The 20,160-nt window shown below is 41.2% G+C and overlaps 1 protein-coding gene across 1 annotated transcript; it reads left to right on the top strand.

Annotated features, from left to right (window-relative positions):
- Nucleotides 1-4,347: 4,347 nt before the first annotated feature.
- LOC309517433 (vomeronasal type-2 receptor 26-like) lies at nt 4,348-10,263 on the top strand (the record flags this gene model as incomplete). The annotated part of the gene is made up of 4 exons (XM_082196669.1): nt 4,348-5,142; nt 7,980-8,207; nt 8,563-8,689; nt 9,362-10,263. The coding sequence occupies 4 exons, from the start codon at nt 4,348-4,350 to the stop codon at nt 10,261-10,263; spliced, it is 2,052 nt and encodes a 683-aa protein (XP_082052795.1).
- Between the last annotated feature and the right edge of the window lie 9,897 nt (nt 10,264-20,160).

Raw genomic sequence — 20,160 nt, 5'->3', positions numbered from 1 at the left:
TCCAACAATGGGGCGGATAGAGGTTCATGGGGATTTATGGAATACCTCCCCCCCTTTTGTTGTTTGAGGATTGTTTGTTAATTTGAATATTTTAAAAATAAATAAATTTATTTAAAAAGCCCACAACAAAAACAAATGAACAGAATTCAGGACTGCAGAGAAAACAAACTTAAGGCTGGTTTTCAACGACATTTAACTCCCTCCACGAACATCATTTTTTCAAGGGGATTTCTGACATCATCATATTAATCAGTCAGTTTGTGAATACCAGTTAGACCTGCACAGAGCAAACTAAGTAACTTCACTTTCAAGTGTAATGTATCTAGCATGGTATTTGCTCAATGGTCCCTGCTTGTACAAAGTCGAGAATATAAATATAATCTGCTCCCAACTTCTATAGTTACATCCACCTAGTTTCCTGCTACAAATTGCACTATCTGGGACCATTAATTCCCATAACACCATTGGATGACCACATGAGCTGGATGAACACAGCTGTCACATTTAAGTGCCTGTAAATCTCAATGATATTATTATCCTCCCTGTAATTATGAAATTAAGCATGGAAGCTTTGTTTCCACATATCAAGGAATTTACAAATATGAGTTGCATTATTATCAATGAAGATAGGAGGGTGCTTTGAATATTGCCAGTACAATTCCAAGGTGTAACAAGAGATCGTCAGAGATTGGTCAGGCTGATAACAGATGCTTTACACTGCACAATCTGACTCACAAATCAATGTAGTGTTGACTTAAGTTAGGCTGCCCAACACAGCAAAGGACTTACTGAAAGATAATGTGGGGACAGGAGAATTTAGGTAGAAGAGGAATTATTTCCAGCAAGATAGTTGGATTTGTATTACTGCCATCAGTGCTTCTGCTTCAGGTGATGTGCAAGATTCCTAACACTAAGTGCAGCATCTGCAGTCCCCTTCCTTTTCTTCACAAGTATTACCAACCAGGAGACCTCATCGTTGCTGGTATTATGTCTCAGATCTCCATACTATTCAACTCAATAGACTTTGATAAATGTCCTTCTACTGACCTCTTTGCTGACATTGTGTAAGATGTGTTTTGTAAAAACCTCTGGTACCATATGTTATATTAATTTTCCCTAGGAGTGCCAGACCCATAGATCTGTGGTAGATCCTCTGAATGAGAGAAGAAGGACAGCTTTCTCTGTCTTTGCCAGATTTTTATATCACCCCCATATTAATCATCATCTGTTATCTTTTTATTTGTGGCAGCCATGAATCTAATATCAGCAGCTTAAGGAGCATTTCAAGCCCAGAATCTGCCACAATGTGCAAAGTTTGGAACAGACAGATCTTGGGCCAAGCCACATTATTATCTGTACATTGTAACTCAGACTGGTGGGGTACAAATCACTCAAGTGAGCCTTAATGTTTCAGGACTGCAATACCTAAAAAACTATTATGCCCCATATGAACTAAGCAAGACCTTGCGATCATCATCTGAGGAATTTCTTTGTGTGCCCCCTTCACAAGAGGTTCAGGGCCTTTTTCTGCAGTGGCCCCTCTTTGTAGAATACTCTGCTAAGGGAGGCTCACCTGGTGCCTATGTTACATTTCTTTAGCTGCCTTATGGATTTCTGTGTTTTTATGTTTTAAAGTGCCCTATGATCCTCGGATGAGCACCTGTGTAGAAATTTAATTTGAAAAATAAGTAGATTTAAAGACCATAGTTTAGAGCTGGAACCTGTGCATGTTAATATAACTCCTGATTTACCTGAATTCAGATTGATCAGTAAGATAGTATTGGTGCAGCTGAAGTGTAGAAATTGTCCTATCCAAAAGGAAACACACTCTGTTACAGCATGTAACTCTCATTTCAGGGTTATGACACAGCTCTACCAACATATCCTGGCATTAGCATTTGCTGTAAAAGAGATCAATGCAAACCTCCAGATCTTACCCAACCTCACCCTGGGCTTCCACATCTATAACAGCCATTTCAGTGCCAGCTGGACCTATCGTTCCTCCTTGGAACTCCTCTCTACCTACAGCAGATTCATCCCCAACTACAAGTGTGACTCCCAGAATGAACTAGCAGCAGTCATTGGAGGTCCGAACTCTAAGGTTTGTCTTCATATGGCAAGTATACTGAGCAACTACAAGATTCCACAGGTAACATTCTCTCAGAGCACCTCTCCTGATAGAAAACTACTCAGACCATTGGGTCTTCTTTTCAGCCAAAATGATGGTACTTTGCAAGCACCGGTGACAGTTGCCACTTCGCAACTGTTGCAGTGTTGATACTGCGTTGGTTCTTTTGCATTTGCTTTCCCCTCTTGTTGCTTAATATAGAATGTTATTAACTGACTTGGAAATAAATAGTGAGGAGCTAGATATCTTAATACAAATAATTGAAATAAGCTGCCTGAGGGACTACAGTAAGGTGTCCTGCCAATGTTATTGAAATCCAACTTTCACCAGCCCCAGGAAGCAAGGGCAACCTACTCATAGATGATGGGAGTTCTCATCCTATAATAATAATAATAATAATAATAATAATAATAATAATAATAATAATAATAATATCTTTATTGTCATTGCCCCCTCTCGGGGACAACGAAATTACTTGGCTGCTCCATCTACCCAGGTAGGGCACTCCACACAAAATCAAAACAACTATAAAAACACTAATTAAAACAATACAGTATAATACAGCAAGGAAGATTAGATGACTTTCAAAGTCCGGGCTTCCCATTCGGGGCCGAGATCGCTCTGGGGAAGAAGCTGTTCTTAAGACGGCTCGTTCTTGTCTTCATCGTCCTGTATCTCTGTCCTGACGGCAAGAGCTCAAAGAGACAGTGACCAGGATGCGATGGATCTTTTACTATGTCCAGTGCCTTCCTATGGCACCTTGTGGCATAAATCTGCTCTAAGGTGGAGAGTGGGCAGCCAACAATGCTCTCTGCTGCCTTAACAACCTTGCACAACCCCATCCTGTCCTGGGTAGTACAGCTTCCGTACCACACACATAAGCCATAAGTGAGCACGCTCTCAATGGCACAGTGATAGAAGGCAAGCAGCAGTTTCTGCGGAAGATGGTTTTTCCTTAGAATTCTCAAAAAGTACAGTCTCTGCTGCGCCTTCTTCACAAGCCCCCTTGTGTTGACACTCCAGGACAGATCCTCTTGTAATTCAATGCCCAAAAATCTGAACGTTGTTACCCTCTCCACACAGACCCCATCAATCAAAAGTGGCTGGACATTGCTCTTCTATCTCCTGAAGTCCATCACAAGCTCCTTTGTCTTCCTTGTATTTATGAGCAAGTTGTTAGCTCTGCACCACTCTGTCAGCCGCTCCACCTCATCTCTATAGTCCGTTTCACCCTCCCTTTCAGAGATGAGCCCAATCACGGTTGTGTCATCTGCAAATTTGACAACCCTATTACTAGGGTGAGCAGCGACACAATCGTACATGTAGAGAATATAAAGGAGCGGACTGAGTACGCATCCCTGTGGTGTTCCTGTGTTAGTCTTAAGCATACTAGAGGTATAAGGGCCCAACCAAACCCTCTGGGGGATATGGTGGAAATCCTGTTTCACCAGTGTAATGTAAGACATGGCACTGCCATGAAAGGTAACTGAGCATTATTGCTTGAGCAGATTGCCACAACCCTCGACCAGCACATACTTTGTGCTACTATAATTTCACTGGTGAGAACATTTTTCTGTGTTTAGTGGATTGCTCATTCTTTATTGTTCTCTTAAGTTTGAGGAAGGGATGCAGGTGGCGCTGTGGGTCAAACCTCAGCACCTAGGGCTTGCGGATTGCATGGTCAGTGGTTCGAATCGGGGTGAGCTCCCGTCTTTCGGTCCCAGCTCCTGCCCACCTAGAAGTTCGAAAGCACACTTAAGTGCAAGTAGAGAAATAGGTACCACTTTATAGTGGGAAGGTAAACGGTGTTTCTGTGTGCTGCGCTGGTGCCGGCTCGCCAGAGCAGCTTTGTTACGCTGGCCACGTGACCCGGAAGTGTCTCCGGACAGCGCTGGCCCCCGGCCTCTTAAGTGAGATGGGCACACAACCCTAGAGTCGGACACGACTGGCCCATACGGGCAGGGGTACCTTTACCTTTACCTTTAAGTTTGAGGAAGTTTGAGGAAAACCTGGACAAGATCCCATGTCAGCAGTACTCACTCAAAACAAAATCTGAAATCTAGATTGTATTTTAACTGCAGTCAGTACTAGTTAACATAGAAAACCACTGTACACTTAAACAAAATTTCTCATCTCCACATTTCCTATCTTTGATTTAGCTCATCTATGGTCCTGCTCCAATGAGAAATATTAAAACTGAAGTTGCTTTCCTTAACCAAATGTTCCCAAATATAGACCACCAATATGAAGGGATTCTCAAGTTACTGCTACACTTCAGATGGCTCTGGACTGGTGTGTTGATTGTGAATGATGAGAATGGAGAGAGGTTTCTACAGAGCGTGGTTCCAAAATTTATTCTGAGAGGAATCTGCTTTGATTTCATAGGAAGATTTCCATCAATTTCTTATACTAATGGTGTTACGGACTTGGTTGCAGATGGGCTCAAGTCATTTAATGTTGCCATGAGAAGTACTGTTAATGTGTTGATCATTCATGGGGAAATAGATTCCATGACACTTTTGAGAATGTTTCCTGCTATATCAAAATATGAAGATATACCAATAAAGGCTAAAGGGAAAGTTTGGGTTATGACAGTACAGATGGATTTCACATCACTTCCCTTTCAGAGAGAGCAGGACATAGACTTCCTCCATGGTACTCTATCCTTCACAATTCACTCAAAGGAGGTCTTGGGATTCCAGGAATTTGTTCAGATGAGAAGTCCCATCTTGGAAAAAGAAGATGGCTTTATGAGGATATACTGGGAAAAGGCATTTCAGTGTCATTTCCCTGACTCTGAAGGAAATATGCAGGGTGGCGATATTTGCACTGTGGAGGAGAAGCTGGAGACTCTTCCTGGCTCTATTTTTCCAACAAGCATGACTGGCCACAGCTATTGCATCTACAATGCAGTCTATGCTGTGGCATACGCTGTGCATGCCATGCATTCATCTAAGCTGAAGCGCAGAGTGGATGAAGGGCGGCTGAAGCTTTGGAATCAACAGATGTGGAAGGTAATATCATGAGCACAATAATGCAGGAATGTTCACCATAGCCCTGGAAATAACAATAAAAAGAAAGTATCCAGAGTGTTTGAAAGGTTTCTGTCTCTACCAAGGGTGGTTAGCATCTAAAGACCACATTACATGTGACATTGAAAACATAGCTCACTCTTGTGTGAATCTGTTCTAGAGACCTCAGTTAGGACTGTGACTGACTCATACTGAATGGGGCCTTTCATATTACTAATATTTTTTTAAAAAAATAGTATTTATTAGTAGTTTCAAAGTTATAAAGAAAAAAGAAAAATTTAAAACAACACTGTAATACATAGAAAGAAAGAAAAAAGAAACAACAATACAACAAAAAATAAAATAAAAAGAAAAATGGAAAACACAAGAAAAAAGAAAACAACATAAATCCCAAGTTACATATCTATAACTTCCATTTGCTTGTTTCATTGACCTCCTCACACCTCCCTTTTTGTATTCTAGTTTAATTAATTATTTCAGCGAATTCTTTCCATCTTTCTCAATTTTTGTTAAAAATTTTTATCTTGACAGTTTCACTTAATAATTAGCTGAGCAAATCCTTACCATCTTTCCCCATATTCTGTTATTCAAATTGCCTTAATTTATTTAACCTTATCTTACCCTAAAATACCTTAAAGCTTAAATCTTAGTTTTCAAATATACATAACTCCTGATATCATTTCTGCTAGAGTCACATAGTTTCATTCCAACATTTTCCCTAATATTCATTAATTTTTAGCCAATTCCCTAAATAAAAAGTTTCCTTTATAAATTTTCTTCCAATCTTCATACAACGTCTCATCTTCCTGGTCTCAGATCGTGTCAGTCCTTACTGTCCAATCCATGTAGTCCATCAACCTGGAAGCCTTATGTCCGAGGCCCTTAAGTCTCTTCCATGTCCCTTCTGCATTTCTTCTTCTTGTTTATACTTGCCCTTTTCCTTGTCTTTTGTTGGTCTCTTTCTTAATTCCTTTCCTTTCTCATTGAGGAGTAGTTCTCTGGGGGGTTCCAATCCAGAATTGTCTCCATCTCCCTTCATCAAACCCACCCATTCCCCAAAGTCCTACTCCCCACAGTCCTCAATAAAATCCAAAAAATATTTAAAAACATATTTCAAGGTCTCTCCAAAGCTAGGAACCTCCTCAACAGCAGATTCCCCCTGGCCCATTCGAACTTCAGTCTTCAATGACAGCGGCTTATGCTCCTGTAGGGCCTCGGGTCTCTCCATTTGAATTATTTGAGGTGCAACCACATCCTCCTCCATTATCTTCTGTTCTTGCCCAGTCAATACTGATTCATGAGTTGGTCCCTGAATAATTTCTGTATCAATGTTCCCTGTTTGTCCACAGTTATTAACCACAACAGTCAAATCCATTTTTTCATTCATCAAGTCCATCTTCTCATGCATCTGTTCCAACAGGGCACTTGTCATGCATAAGGCAAGCATCCAATCTTCCTCCCAGCTCATCTTTAGGCAAGGTCAGAAAAGACTGTTCCCACAGTCTTAATCTCACAGCTGTTGAGTCCTCAGGTATACTGCTGCAACAATTTAACAAGCTCCCTCTAGAGGAGACAATTTCTATTTGTAACCATTTAATTTTTTTTTTAAGGCAAGTCCAACAAAGGAAAATTACTTTCGTTTTTCAGATATTTTCTGGATATTTTGTTTCTTTAAGATGCAAAAGGCAACATTGGAATCAGGTTGTTTCTCTTGTTTAACTATCTGTCAAAATGTTCCATTCACAGTCAATGAACCTACAATTTCTGTCTCTGACACCCCGTTCCCAGGTTAGAGACGGTGGAAACTCATCCTTCTCGCTCCCTCTCCTGCAGGGGTTAAACACCCCCCCCTTTTCTCCTGCTTCCAAGGGGGTTTCAGTAGTTCTGAATGAAGGAAATTTAGACTTTTTTGACAGCTTTCCAGGCTTTAGCTTACGAAGTTTTTGCTTTAGTCTATAAACAAAAAGCGGAAGGTGGTCTTCCTGTTTTGAACCTTCCCACTTCGATGAAAAATTAAGATATTTCTTGTTTCAATTTTCCGTTTCTACTCACGGGTACTTGTTTTAAATCCAATTGTCCACAGGAAAAAGTCAGCGCTCTCCGGCAATGGCTTTGTGGCTTCACTCCGTGAAAGTAGCAATCAGTTCGCAGCCCGCGCCGCTAACCCCGCTTCAATCCGGCACCCCAAAAAGGGGTTCCCGGTGAGTAGGGGGCGCTTCTGGTGACCTGCTGAACCCCACGTTCCCAGGCTTTCTCCGCCTGGGATTTCTAGCAGGTCCCCGCCTTCGCCGCAGCGGGAAGACCCAATTTTCAAGGAGCTAGTTCCTCATTGTGGCTAATAGCCATAGAAATCCAAATTCTTCCATGTCTAATCTCCACTGCTCACCAGAAGCAAATGAATAAACAGAGAATTGAGATTCTCTGGAAAATCCAAAAGCTCAGAATAGTAAGCATGGAGCAGGATTTTTTTCTGCTTCAACCTTCCACCACATCACGGTTATAAATGTAGAAGTTGCTATACCATTCTGACATGCTCCACTGCTGCGCAGTCACTTCCTTCATTAGTACCACTGTTACATTTTGTTAGTGTAGTTTATTACTCTATCTGTTTATTGTTCTCCGTATCTCTCAACGTTCCTGCAAAAACATCAAGGTGGCCTATCGGGGTCTTCCTCTCTCCCTATCCATTCTCCCTTTGTATAAAGCTTTTAAAGAGTTTAGTAATCAATTGCAAATGATCACCAGCCTTTTGTTTATTCTTATGAATTTGCTTTCTTTTAACTTCTCTCTAATTCTATCTATTCTTTCTCCCCAAACAGCTCAACCACTTTATTAAAAGCATCTCATTTAATAATAGTGCTGGGGGAAAAGTTTCCTTCAACCAAAATGGAGAGCTAGAGTCTAGATTTGATATTATAAACTGGGTCACATTTCCAAACCAGTCCTTTCGGAGGGTGAAAGTTGGAAAGATCGACCCCATGGCTCCCCAAGAAGAAGCATTCAGCATTTCTGAAGAAGCCATTATGTGGCCCAGCAGGTTTAACCAGGTGAGATAAATTCATATTTTGTAGCCTTTCCATCACTTCTACAACGATTCACAGTACAGATACTGACCTAGCTCTGTGCTTTGTATATCCATGTGCTTAGTGTAGGAGTGAGGGCATGGCTGTAGAGATCTTCCATGTTTTGCCAGAATGGGGCTTGCTGGTTTCCTTTCCCTACCCAAATCTGTGTCTTTTTTTCTGGGTAGCCCAGGAGCTCCATACACACTGCCCAGGTTTGGTGCTGCTAATGCAGCAGTTCAAGGAGATAGTTCAGCAACTATACATTGTGGATACACAATATTGCAAAAGAAAAGAAAAGAAAAGAAAGAAATCATGATCCTCTTTCATTTGTGGACAGGCCCAGCCTCTTTCTCTTTGTAATGCCAATTGTCCATTGGGTTCTCAAAAAACAAAGAAGGAAGGGAAACCATTTTGCTGCTATGATTGCGTCTTATGTCCAGAAGGGAAGATTTCCAACCAGACAGGTAAGAGACATCATGTATAGAGCCTTTAAAATGTACTGACACTAAGATATTCAGACACGCAATTCCCTTGTGGTGTTCAGTTGTTCAGAAAATTCAGGAAAGTTGTTCAGAATTCGGTGAAGGTTGTGGTTCCTGGTATGGGGATACAGCCTGATATATTCAATAATATCAGTCAAAGCCATTGACAGCTGGTAATTAATCAGATGAAGGAGGTATCATAAAGTGAAAAAACAGAAACCTTCAGAAATATGAAAGAACTTCAGGGGAAAGCTAACGGTGCAACAACCTCTCTCTCTTAAAAAACAAGACCCAAGAATCATTTTTCACAATTCGGAGATGCGATAAAACTGAAATACAACCTTGCTCCAGTCGACATATTAGAATGGGAAGTTCAAATCATGTTGGGATGTTTAAAAATGTGAACAAGTAAAATCTGCTAGAATCCTGACAGTAAGTGATAATATTGAGCTTCAGATGTCATGTTAGGTCCTAACATTTGGGGGTGGATAGGAATTGAAAACGGCATTTTGCTAGTAATATAATTACATGAGAAGTGTGGCAAATTGTTTTTCAGATTTCAAGCAGGCAACCCTTATTTAAGGTTTGTTGTTTTCATTTTGATCATTTTAGTATTATGCATGTAATGGTGCTCCCACAGCTTCTCTTTTTCAGACATGGATGAATGCTTTCAATGCCCACCGGATCATTACCCAAATGTGGAAAAGGATTCATGCGTGCCAAAGGACATCCATTTCTTGTCTTATGGGGAACCCTTGGGGATCTCTTTAGCCTGCTTTTCTGTTTCCTTGTCCTTCCTTACAGCTTTGGTGCTTTGGATTTTCATTAAGCACCGGGACACTCCCATTGTCAAAGCCAACAACCGCAACCTCTCCTACACTCTCCTCACCTCCCTCTTGCTTGCTTTCCTTTGTGCTTTGCTATTCATCGGTCGACCTGAGAAAGTGACATGTCTCCTTCGACAAACAGCTTTTGGCATCATCTTTTCAGTGGCAGTTTCTTGTGTGTTGACAAAGACAATCATTGTGGTCCTTGCTTTCATGGTCACCAAACCAGGGTCCAGCATGAGGAAATGGGTGGGGAAACAACAGGCCACCTCAATTGTTCTTTCCTGTTCCTTGATTCAAGCTGCTCTTTGTACCGTGTGGCTGGCAACTTCTCCCCCATTCCCAGATTTAGACATGCACTCAATGAGTAAAGAAATTGTTCTTGAATGTAATGAAGGGTCAGTCACCATGTTCTACTGCGTCTTGGGGTTTATGGGCCTGCTGGCCATTGTCAGCTTCTCTGTAGCCTTCCTAGCCAGGAAGTTACCTGACAGCTTTAATGAAGCCAAGTTTATCACCTTCAGCATGCTGGTATTTTGCAGTGTGTGGCTGTCCTTTGTTCCAACTTACTTAAGCACAAAAGGAAAATATTTGGTGGCTGTGGAGATCTTCTCCATCTTGGCCTCCAGTGCTGGTTTACTAGGCTGTATATTTTCCCCAAAATGTTATATTATTGTGATGAAGCCAGAGCTGAACAACAAGGACCAGTTAAGAAGAAGAAATAAGTGAAGTACCTACAATTCTATGGCCCTGCTCCATCTAAATTTCTATCTACGCAAAGGGATTTAAGCCAGCCACAACTGATTAGTTCAACTGGATTTCAGTTTAGATTACAGTTTCTCCCTTTATTCCCTCATTAGGCAGTACATATATATTGCAACATATGGATTGAATATAGGAACCATCCTATGTTAATATCAACTCCCTATTCCAAGTCTGCCAACCAAACAAGATTTGGGAGCCAAAGCTTTCTTCCTTAGGTTTCCTAAACGTAGTGGCATAATTATCTGCCACCTTGAGTGGATATGAAGATACCCCCTCTTTGGAGCTATCCTATGTTAATTCATTATTTCCTCCCCACATCCGGCAGCCCAACAACATATAGCCAACCTAATGTAATATAAGCTCTGCCCTTCCATTTTGAATGCCACAGCATTGCCATTTATTTCCTGAATAATTTCCAGTACAAACAATAAATCCAAGTTATACAGAGCCCAGGATTTGTGGGAAAATTATTTTGTCTGCCTATATGCAAATGGGCGATATCATTTGGCTAGTTGTTCTGTGGAGATTCCCAACTCCAGAAACCTCCTGCCCCAACTCTGTGTGTTGTATCCAACTGCTTCATCCCATGAGTTCAAGCTTTTCTGCTTGTACAATGGATTTTCTCCCTTTTCCTCTCCCTGCGTGGGCCTCATACCCTCCCAATATTTGCTCCAGAGTGTCGGGGGAGGAAGAACCTAGGGCAGATTTAGAGTTCAAATTGGGGGAGTAGGAGATTGAACCTTTTACAAAAGGAAATGAGAAAAAAGTTCCAGAGCAGCCATCCACCTGCCTGTCACACATGGGGCCAGAGGCAAAAGAGTGAGCAGCAACACATGTAAATTTTGCATTTGTACAGTACACTAGTACCTGCACACACTCACAAGTCAAGTGAGGAGCATTGCTAGAGTTCAGGGACACATTCCAGTGAGGGGAAAAACTCTGGGTGTGGAGCTGGGTAGTAATGGTTTTCAACTGGGAAGAATTCCAAATATCAGCATCATATTCAGCTCCCAGATCTGGAATTCCCAAGCCCTGTTCTCATTGCATGAAGGACAGAAAGGTCTGCACTCAGCAACCTGTTTAGCTCTGCTGGTGAGTGCATTTCATTTAGCAAAGCATTCCATCTTGTGTTATTCCCCCGAACGGCCTGGTTGGTGGAGCAGAGCTTATGTATAATGCTCCGGCTTGTATGATACTGAATCTTCATCATTTATTTCAGTCACCATATAGTCAGCAGGGTGTTGTGGTTAGATTAGTGGTTATTTTTGCTTTTTCCAAGAGGTGTGATGCTAATAATAATAATAATAATAATAATAATAATAAGATGTTGTTGCTGACACCAGCTTCAAATAGACTTATACCTCAGAACAATTTCCCTAAATCACCCTAGTCAAATTCACTCACATCCTGGGATGCATCTACACTCATGATTTTTAACATGAAGGAAGGGTTAAGGAATGTTTTTGATACTGTATATGGCCAAATGACGTCATACTTTTAATGTTCATGGTACATTATTAAAAGGTGACTCCAGTGGGTGCTGCAGAGAAACCAGTAGAACAACCAAGGTTAAAAATGCTTTAATTAACAAGTGTGCCCTGTGACATTTTAGAACGACATAACTAATATTGTTCTATTATTTTTTTAAAAGATATTTATTGCAATTTTCTTTAAACAACAAACAAACCACCAAACATATAAAGTACCATCACCACAAGCAAATCAAAATAAGATTAAACAAAGAATGAAAGAAAAATAGATATAAAAATACAGTTGTTCAACAGTCGTATTTTCATGATCTTAAGACTTCCTCACATCGCCCTTCTCTGTGTTCTCGGTCACAAAGTTATAGACAGCAATTTATTACCTTATTTCAGTTCTTAACTTGTCTCAAATATTATGTCCCAAATTTTAGATAACTTTATCATAAGCTGTGCTGCTTGATTTAAACATAATCTTATTTCAAACTTCATCATTTCATTAAGTTTCACTTATTCTCAAATATCTTACAGCCAGGTTCTAATAACACTAAACAGGTCAATGTTGATCCAGCCCAGGTTTAGCAACTACTGGGTAGAAAAAAAGAAACTCAGGTCTGCAAAACAGTTGAGAGCACAAGTCTCAGACTTCAACACTTGCACACTGACATCAGCACAAGTCACATAAATCTTTTCCAAAGTACAGAACTTAAACTAACCGACAAATATTCAGCATTTCTCCACACAAGCTATTACAGTAACAAGTAAGGATTATTTTTCTGGAAGTTACATAAATAGTCTGCTGCTTCTGTCAATGAAATAAAGAGGTTTCAATCCAGATAGTTGTAGTAGTTTAACTGATTTCTGTCAACATTAAGAGCTACTATGTGAGTCTGAATCTAGCCTAATATGAGTTTCTCATGTATATTTTCTTTTGACTATATATTGTGAGGTCAATTAATCTTAAATGTCGTACATCAAGAAGACGAATCTATGTTTCATTTGTTTTAGTAGGTCTACTCTAAACATGACTCATTCCAGATCCAAACTGCAGTTCATATTGCATTTTAGATAGAGTAAATAAATAAAAATGCAACAGTAACATAGGGCTCAGTCCCATAAATTTCAGCATGATTAGGCCCATGCGTATTATTTATTTAATATTATTTTTCTTTATTAGAGGGACACGGGTGGCGCTGTGGGTAAAACCTCAGCGCCTACGACTTGCCGATCGTATGGTCGGCGGTTCGAATCCCCGCGGCGGGGTGAGCTCCCATTGTTCGATCCCAGCTCCTGCCCACCTAGCAGTTCGAAAGCACCCTTAAGTGCAAGTAGATAAATAGGTACCGCTTTATAGCGAGAAGGTAAATGGCGTTTCCGTGTGCTCTGCTGGTGCAGGCTCCCCAGAGCAGCTTCGTCACGCTGGCCACGTGACCCGGAAGTGTCTTCGGACAGCGCTGCCCCCCGGCCTCTTAAGCGAGATGGGCGCACAACCCCAGAGTCGGTCACGACTGGCCTGTATGGGCAGGGGTACCTTTACCTTTACTATTTTTCTTTATTAAGTTCTATACTGCCCTTCATCCAAAGATCACAGGGTGCTTTACAAAATAAAGTCACAAAAATACATACCATAATAACAAATGGGAACAATTACTCCCCCATACAGTTTGAAAGGCCATAGGAAAGAGATGCATCTCACTGACTTAATTCCTTAATTCTAGCTGGCATTGATTGCTACTCATGCAAAGTAAGTAAGTAAGTAAGTAAGTAAGTAAGGAAGGAGATTAAACATCCCAAGATTAAGCCATTTGTGAAAGATTACCACAACACATCTTACCCTTCTGGTTTGAGAACTTCCCTTCTGGACAGGCAAGGCAATCATAGCAGCAAAATGGCCTCCCTTCCTTCTTGGTTCTACTGTAACCCAAATGGCAATGGTCATTACAAAGAGAAATGGGTAGTGCCTGTACATAAAAGATAGAGGAAAGCAGGTCCTGGTTTCCAAATTTGTATAGCACAGATTGTTCATCCCCACCCCCAGAATTGGCAGAGTTGCCTTGGGTTTGGCATAAATAGAGGCAATGACAGGTATTTTGCTATAATTTTCTGCCTTTCTTCAATGAACCTCTTTGGTGTTGCTTGGGACTTCTTTACTTGTACATTGGATTACAAGTTAAACCTATTTAAATTAACATGATTTCAAAAAATTTCCTGGTGAAGATTTGAGACCTAAAACATAAATTAGAGTGGATACACTGAACATGTAGTGTGAGATAAAGCAAGACTTGGTGACTCCAACATCTGCATTCCTTAGGGAAGGTTTGGAAGACCTTCAGGTATTGGCTAAGCTTGCTGGGAATGTGGGTGTTGCAGTTCAGAAACATCTGGAGGGCTGAAGGTTCCCCATCCCTGCCTTAGGAGAAGGGTCATAGATCAACGACAGAGAATCTGCTTTGCATGCAGTTCAATCCCAGGTGCCTTTAGCTAGGGTTCAGAAAGACCTTGGTCTTCAAGCCCAGAGACCAGCTGCCAGTCAGTGTCAGTAATGAGCTAGATGGGTCAATGGATTGACTTGGTCTAAGAGAACTACCTTTGTTCCTATTCATGTTGCAAGGAAGGCAAGAAAATCAATGTCCTAGAACATCTAATCATATTATGATTATAGTAATTTATTTCATTAATCGCCCTGATACATAGCAGTCAGAAGACATCTGACAATAAATGGAAATAAATACAAAGAACTACACGGGATAAACAAAAATAAACAACAAAGTCCTAAATGCCATCATGCACTAGTTCTCATAGAGTTGTATGCATGTGTGATCCCTGCAATAAGAAAGCTGTATGAGCAGGATCTTCATTACATTGAGTCCCAATAAATAGATGACTATATGCTTAAGTAAATAAACATTTTCAAATGTGCCATCCAACATGCAGACATGGCAGGCATGATTAGCAATAGCACAGTTAGGCTGGGGATATGCTGAAGAGGCTGTGAGCTTGCCTGACAGTGAATAAATAGAGATGAACAGGGAAAGGACTGGAGACAAAAGTATTTCCATGACACCTCTTGAAGACTGGCAAAATGACATTTAAATAAAGCCCGCAAAAATGTGTCTGGAGTCAAACCTGGTTAAACATGCTGGGCCATACAATGGCATCCTCATGAATGATGAACTCTTTGCCCAGGGGTTCCCGGGGGTCTACTCCTCCAACTCTCACTCTAAGAATGGACCGGTTTGGGAATGTCACCCAGTTTATGATATCAAATGCAGCCTCTAGTTCTCCATCTTGGTTGAAATAAACGTTTTCCCCAGCACTATTATTAAAGAAGCTATTTCTCACCAAGCGGCTGAGCTAAATTGGGCAGGGGAAAAGATGGAAAACGAAGGGTATTTCATAAGTAAATATAAAGGGTTGATGATGAACTTTCCTTCTTGAGGGATATGAGCAACTGGCCCTTCAAAAGATTCATAAAGACCAGTAATGGATGTAATAGAAGTCACTGAGCACTTCATCAACATCATCTTCTTTTGATGAAAGAGGATGCTGGACTAGATGGTCCAATGTCATGGTCCAGCTATATCATCTTACGGCCTTAAGTAAGTGAATGCAGAACAATTACTTCCTATATACTCTCTTTCTCTACATACATATGGGTATTTACCGTATTTTTCGCTCTATAACACGCACCCGACCATAACACTCACGTAGTTTTTAGAGGAGGAAAATCCGTAGGCATGCCACCCATAGGCATTTCCTCCATAACACACACAGACATTTCCCCTTACTTTCTAGGAGGAAAAAAGTGAGTGTTATGGTGCAAAAAATACGGTAATTTCAGTAAGGTGTGTTTTTTTAATAAGATCTTTTCATGAAGAGCAATGAGGGAGGGGGGAGAGATCCTTCTGAAGCAGCTGCCATTTGGCATTAAATGGAAACTTCTGGTATAATCTCCTATTAGTAAGATGAAAGTCCCATTCAGTATGAGTCAGTCACAGTCCTGAGTGTGGTCCCTAGAACAGATTCACACAACAGTGAGCTAGGATTGCAATGTCACATGTAATTTGGTCTTTAGATGCTAACCACCCTTGATAAAAACAGAAAGTTTCCAAACACTCTGGATCCTTTATTTCTATTATTATTCCCAGGGTTATGGTGTGTCAGGGATGCTGTCACTCTGGCAGAAAGTGAAGAAGCTGAACAGGAGAGGAACCTGGGGGAAGCAGGAGCTTAAATCCTTTGCGCAGTCAGGAAGAGATGAGATCCGGAATGCAGCCTGTGGAATGTCAAAACACCACAGAGCAAGCTACAGGAGGAGGGGAGCCATTAGGATCCATGCCAGAGGAAGGGGGGTTGACAGAACCAGACTCCCCCAAAACTAGGAGAAAGAATAGGGTAGGAGCAATGCGCAGGACCAGACAGAGAGGGACCCAGAGGTAGAATTTAGGCTGCCTTGGGAGACGACGGAAGTTCAGTGCAGCAACTTACTCAGACAGTGACTGATGTGTTATAGAAGACGAGCTGCAATAAATTGCTTAATAAATAAGAAAGTAAAACAACTTCCAGCCAGACTCGTCTTGTGTGGGAGAGCCTTGCCAAACATGACATGGTGAGCATTCCTGCATTATTGTGCTCATGTTATTACCTTCCACATCTGTTGATTCCAAAGCTTCAGCCGCCCTTCATCCACCCTGCGCTTCAACTTAGATGAATGCATGGCATGCACAGCATGTGCCACAGCAAAGACTGCATTGTAGATGCTATAGCTGTGGCCAGTCATGCTTGTTGGAAAAATAGAGCCAGGAAGAGTCTCCAGCTTCTCCTCCCCAGTGCAAATATCGCCATCCTGCATATTTCCTTCAGAGTCAGGGAAATGACACTGAAATGCCTTTTCCCAGTATATCCTCATAAAGCCATCTTCTTTTTCCAAGATGGGATTTCTCATCTGAACAAATTCCTGGAATCCCAAGACCTCCTTTGAGTGAATTGTGAAGGATAGAGTACCATGGAGGAAGTCTATGACCTGATCTCTCTGAAAGGGAAGTGACGTGAAATCCATCTGAACTGTCATAACCCTGTCAAAAGTGTCATGGAATCAATTTCCCCATGGATGATCAGCACATTAACAGCACTTCTCATGGCAACATTAAATGTCTTGAGCCCATCTGCGACACAGTCCATAAGACCAATAGAATAAGAAATTGATGGAAATCTTCCTATGAAATCAAAGCAGATTCCTCTCAGAATAAATTTTGGAACCACGCTCTGCAGAAACCTCTCTCCATTCTCATCATTCACAATCAACACACCAGTCCATAGCCATCTGAAGTGTAGCAGTAACATGAGAATCCCTTCATATTGATGGTCTATATTTGGGAACATTTGGTTACAGAAAGCAACTTGAGTTTTAAAATTTCTCATTGGAGCAGGACCATAGATGAGCTAAATCAAAGACAGGAAATGAGGAGATGAAAAATTTTGTTTGTGTACAGTGGTTTTCTATGTTAACTTGTATTGACTGCAGTTAAAATACATTCTAGATTTCAGATTTTGTTTTGAGGGAGTGTTGCTGACATGGGATCTTGTCCAGGTTTTCCTCAAACTTAAGAGACCATTAAAGAATGAGCAATCCACTAAACGTAGAAAAATGTTATCACCAGTGAAATTGTAGTATCACAAAGTATATGCTGGTCGAGGGTTGTGGCAATCTGCTCAAGGAATAATGCTCAGTTACCTTTCATGGTAATAATAATAATAATAATAATAATAATAATAATAATAATAATAATAAATTTTATTTATATCCCGCCCTCCCCAGCCGAAGCTGGGCTCAGGGCGGCTAACAACAATCAAATAATCAAACAGTCAATACAAGTGCCATGTCTTACATTACACTGGTGAAACAGGACTTCCACCATCTTCCATTGTAGGATGAGAACTCCCAGAATCTATGAGCACATTGCCCTTGCTGGCTGGGGCTGGTGAAAGTTGGATTTCAATAACATCTGCAGGACACCTTACTGCAGTCCCTCAACCAGCTTATTTCAATTATTTGTATTAAGATATCTATCCAGCTCCTCACCATTTATTTCCATGTCAGTTAATAACATTCTATAATAAGCAACAAGGAGATAAAGCAAATGAAAAAGAACTCACAAAGGATCAACACATTAACAGTTACGAAGGTGCAACTAATCATTGGTGCTTGCAAAGTACCATCATTTTGGCTGAAAAGAAGATCTAATTGTCTGGGTAGTTTTCTATCAGGAGAGGTGCTCTAAGAGAATGATACCTGTGGAATCTTGTAGTTGCTCAGTATACTTGCCATATGAAGACAAACCTCAGAGTTCGGACCTCCAATGACTGCTGCTAGTTCATTCTGGGAGTCACACTTGTAGTTGGGAATGAATCTGCTGTATGTAGAGAGGAGTTCCAAGGAGGAACGATAGGTCCAGCTTGCACTGAAATGGCTGTTATAGATGTGGAAGCCCAGGGTGAGGTTGGGTAAGATTTGGAGGTTTGCATTGATCTCTTTTACAGAAAATACTAGTGCCAGGATATGTTGGTAGAGCTGTGTCATAACCCTGAAATGAGACTTACATGCTATAACACAGTGCGTTTCCTTCTCGGTAGGAAAATTTCTACACCTCAGCTGCACCAATACTATCTTACTGATCAATTCAGGTAAATCTGGAGGAATATTAACATGCACAAGTTCCAGCTCTAAACCATGGTCTTTAAATCTACTTATTTTAAAATTAAATTTCTACACAGGTGATCATCGAAGGATCATAGGCCTGTTTAAAACATAAAAACACAAAAATCCATAAGGCAGCTAAAGAAATGTAACAAAGACACGAGGTGAGCCTCCCTTTGCAGAGTATTCTACAAAGAGGGGCCACTGCAGAAAAAGGCCCTGAACCTCTTGTGAAGGGGGCACACAAAGAAAGGCCTCAGATGATGATCACATGGTCTCAGTTAGTTCATAGAATCATAGAATCATAGAATCATAGAATCATAGAGTTGGAAGAGACCACAAGGGCCATCGAGTCCAACCCCCTGCCAAGCTGGAAACACCATCAGAGCACTCCTGACATATGGTTGTCAAGCCTCTGCTTAAAGACCTCCAAATAAGGAGACTCCACCACACTCCTTGGCAGCAAATTCCACTGTCGAACAGCTCTTACTGTCAGGAAGTTCTTCCTAATGTTTAGGTGGAATCTTCTTTCTTGTAGTTTGGATCCATTGCTCCGTGTCCGCTTCTCTGGAGCAGCAGGAAACAACCTTTCTCCCTCCTCTATGTGACATCCTTTTATATATTTGAACATGGCTATCATATCACCCCTTAACCTCCTCTTCTCCAGGCTAAACATGCCCAGCTCCCTTAGCCATTCCTCATAAGGCATCGTTTCCAGTTCATATGGGGCATGACAGTTTTTTAGGTATTGCAGTGCAATGACATTTAAGGCTCACTTGAGTGATTTGTACCCCACCAATCTGAGTTACGAGGTACAAATAATAATCTGGATTAGCCCAAGATCTGTCTGTTCCAAACTCTGCACATTCTGGCAGATACTGGGCTTGAAATGATCCTTAAGATGCTGATATTAGATTCATGGCTGCTGTAACTAAAAAGATAACAGATGGCGATAAATATGGGCATGATGCAACTATTTGCCAAAGACAGAGGAAGCTGTCCTTCTTCTCTCATTCACTGGATCTACCACAGATCTATGGGTCTGGCACTCCTAGGGAAAATTAATATAACAAATATATGGTACCAGAGGTTTTTACAAAACAAATCTCACACAATAGCCCTAGCTATTCCACCCCCTGAAGGGATCCCTCTATACTGCTTCACAATTCCTTCGGAGGCTAAGCGAAGGGCCTTTACCTGTGCCCATCTCAACTGTTTTCCTACAGCAGTTCTCTCGGGTCGTTATTCCAGAGTTCCCATCGCAAACAGAACATGCACCTGTAATGACACGTCCCTGGAGACTATGGAACATGTAATGCTCTTCTGTCCCAACAGGACAGATGAAAGATCTCGGTTTTTAACTCCCCTCGTGAACAAGTTCCATCTCCAATCCAGCCTTGGATAGTGTCCCTCTTTTTGCAGGATTCTGATTGTTGGATTACCGAGATGACAGCTAACTTCCTGCTTAGTGTGATGAAGAGGAAAGCGACACTAACTTCTTCATTAACACCACAGCTGCAGTCGACACGCCGCACAATCGAACGAAATTCCAAGTAGCCTTATTGTACAAGGACAATCGAGTTAGGACAAATCTGAGGAGCTGAAGGACCCTTTAACGGTCCTCCTCCAGCCTCAGCAGTTTTTTTTTCTTCCTTCTTTCTCTAAGTAATCGCCCAGGACAAT

Source organism: Podarcis vaucheri, assembly GCF_965113315.1.
Source record: "Podarcis vaucheri genome assembly, chromosome: 13".
Taxonomy (NCBI): domain Eukaryota; kingdom Metazoa; phylum Chordata; class Lepidosauria; order Squamata; family Lacertidae; genus Podarcis; species Podarcis vaucheri.
The sequence above is the reverse complement of the archived record's forward strand: the minus strand, read 5'-3'. Positions and strand labels throughout refer to the sequence as shown.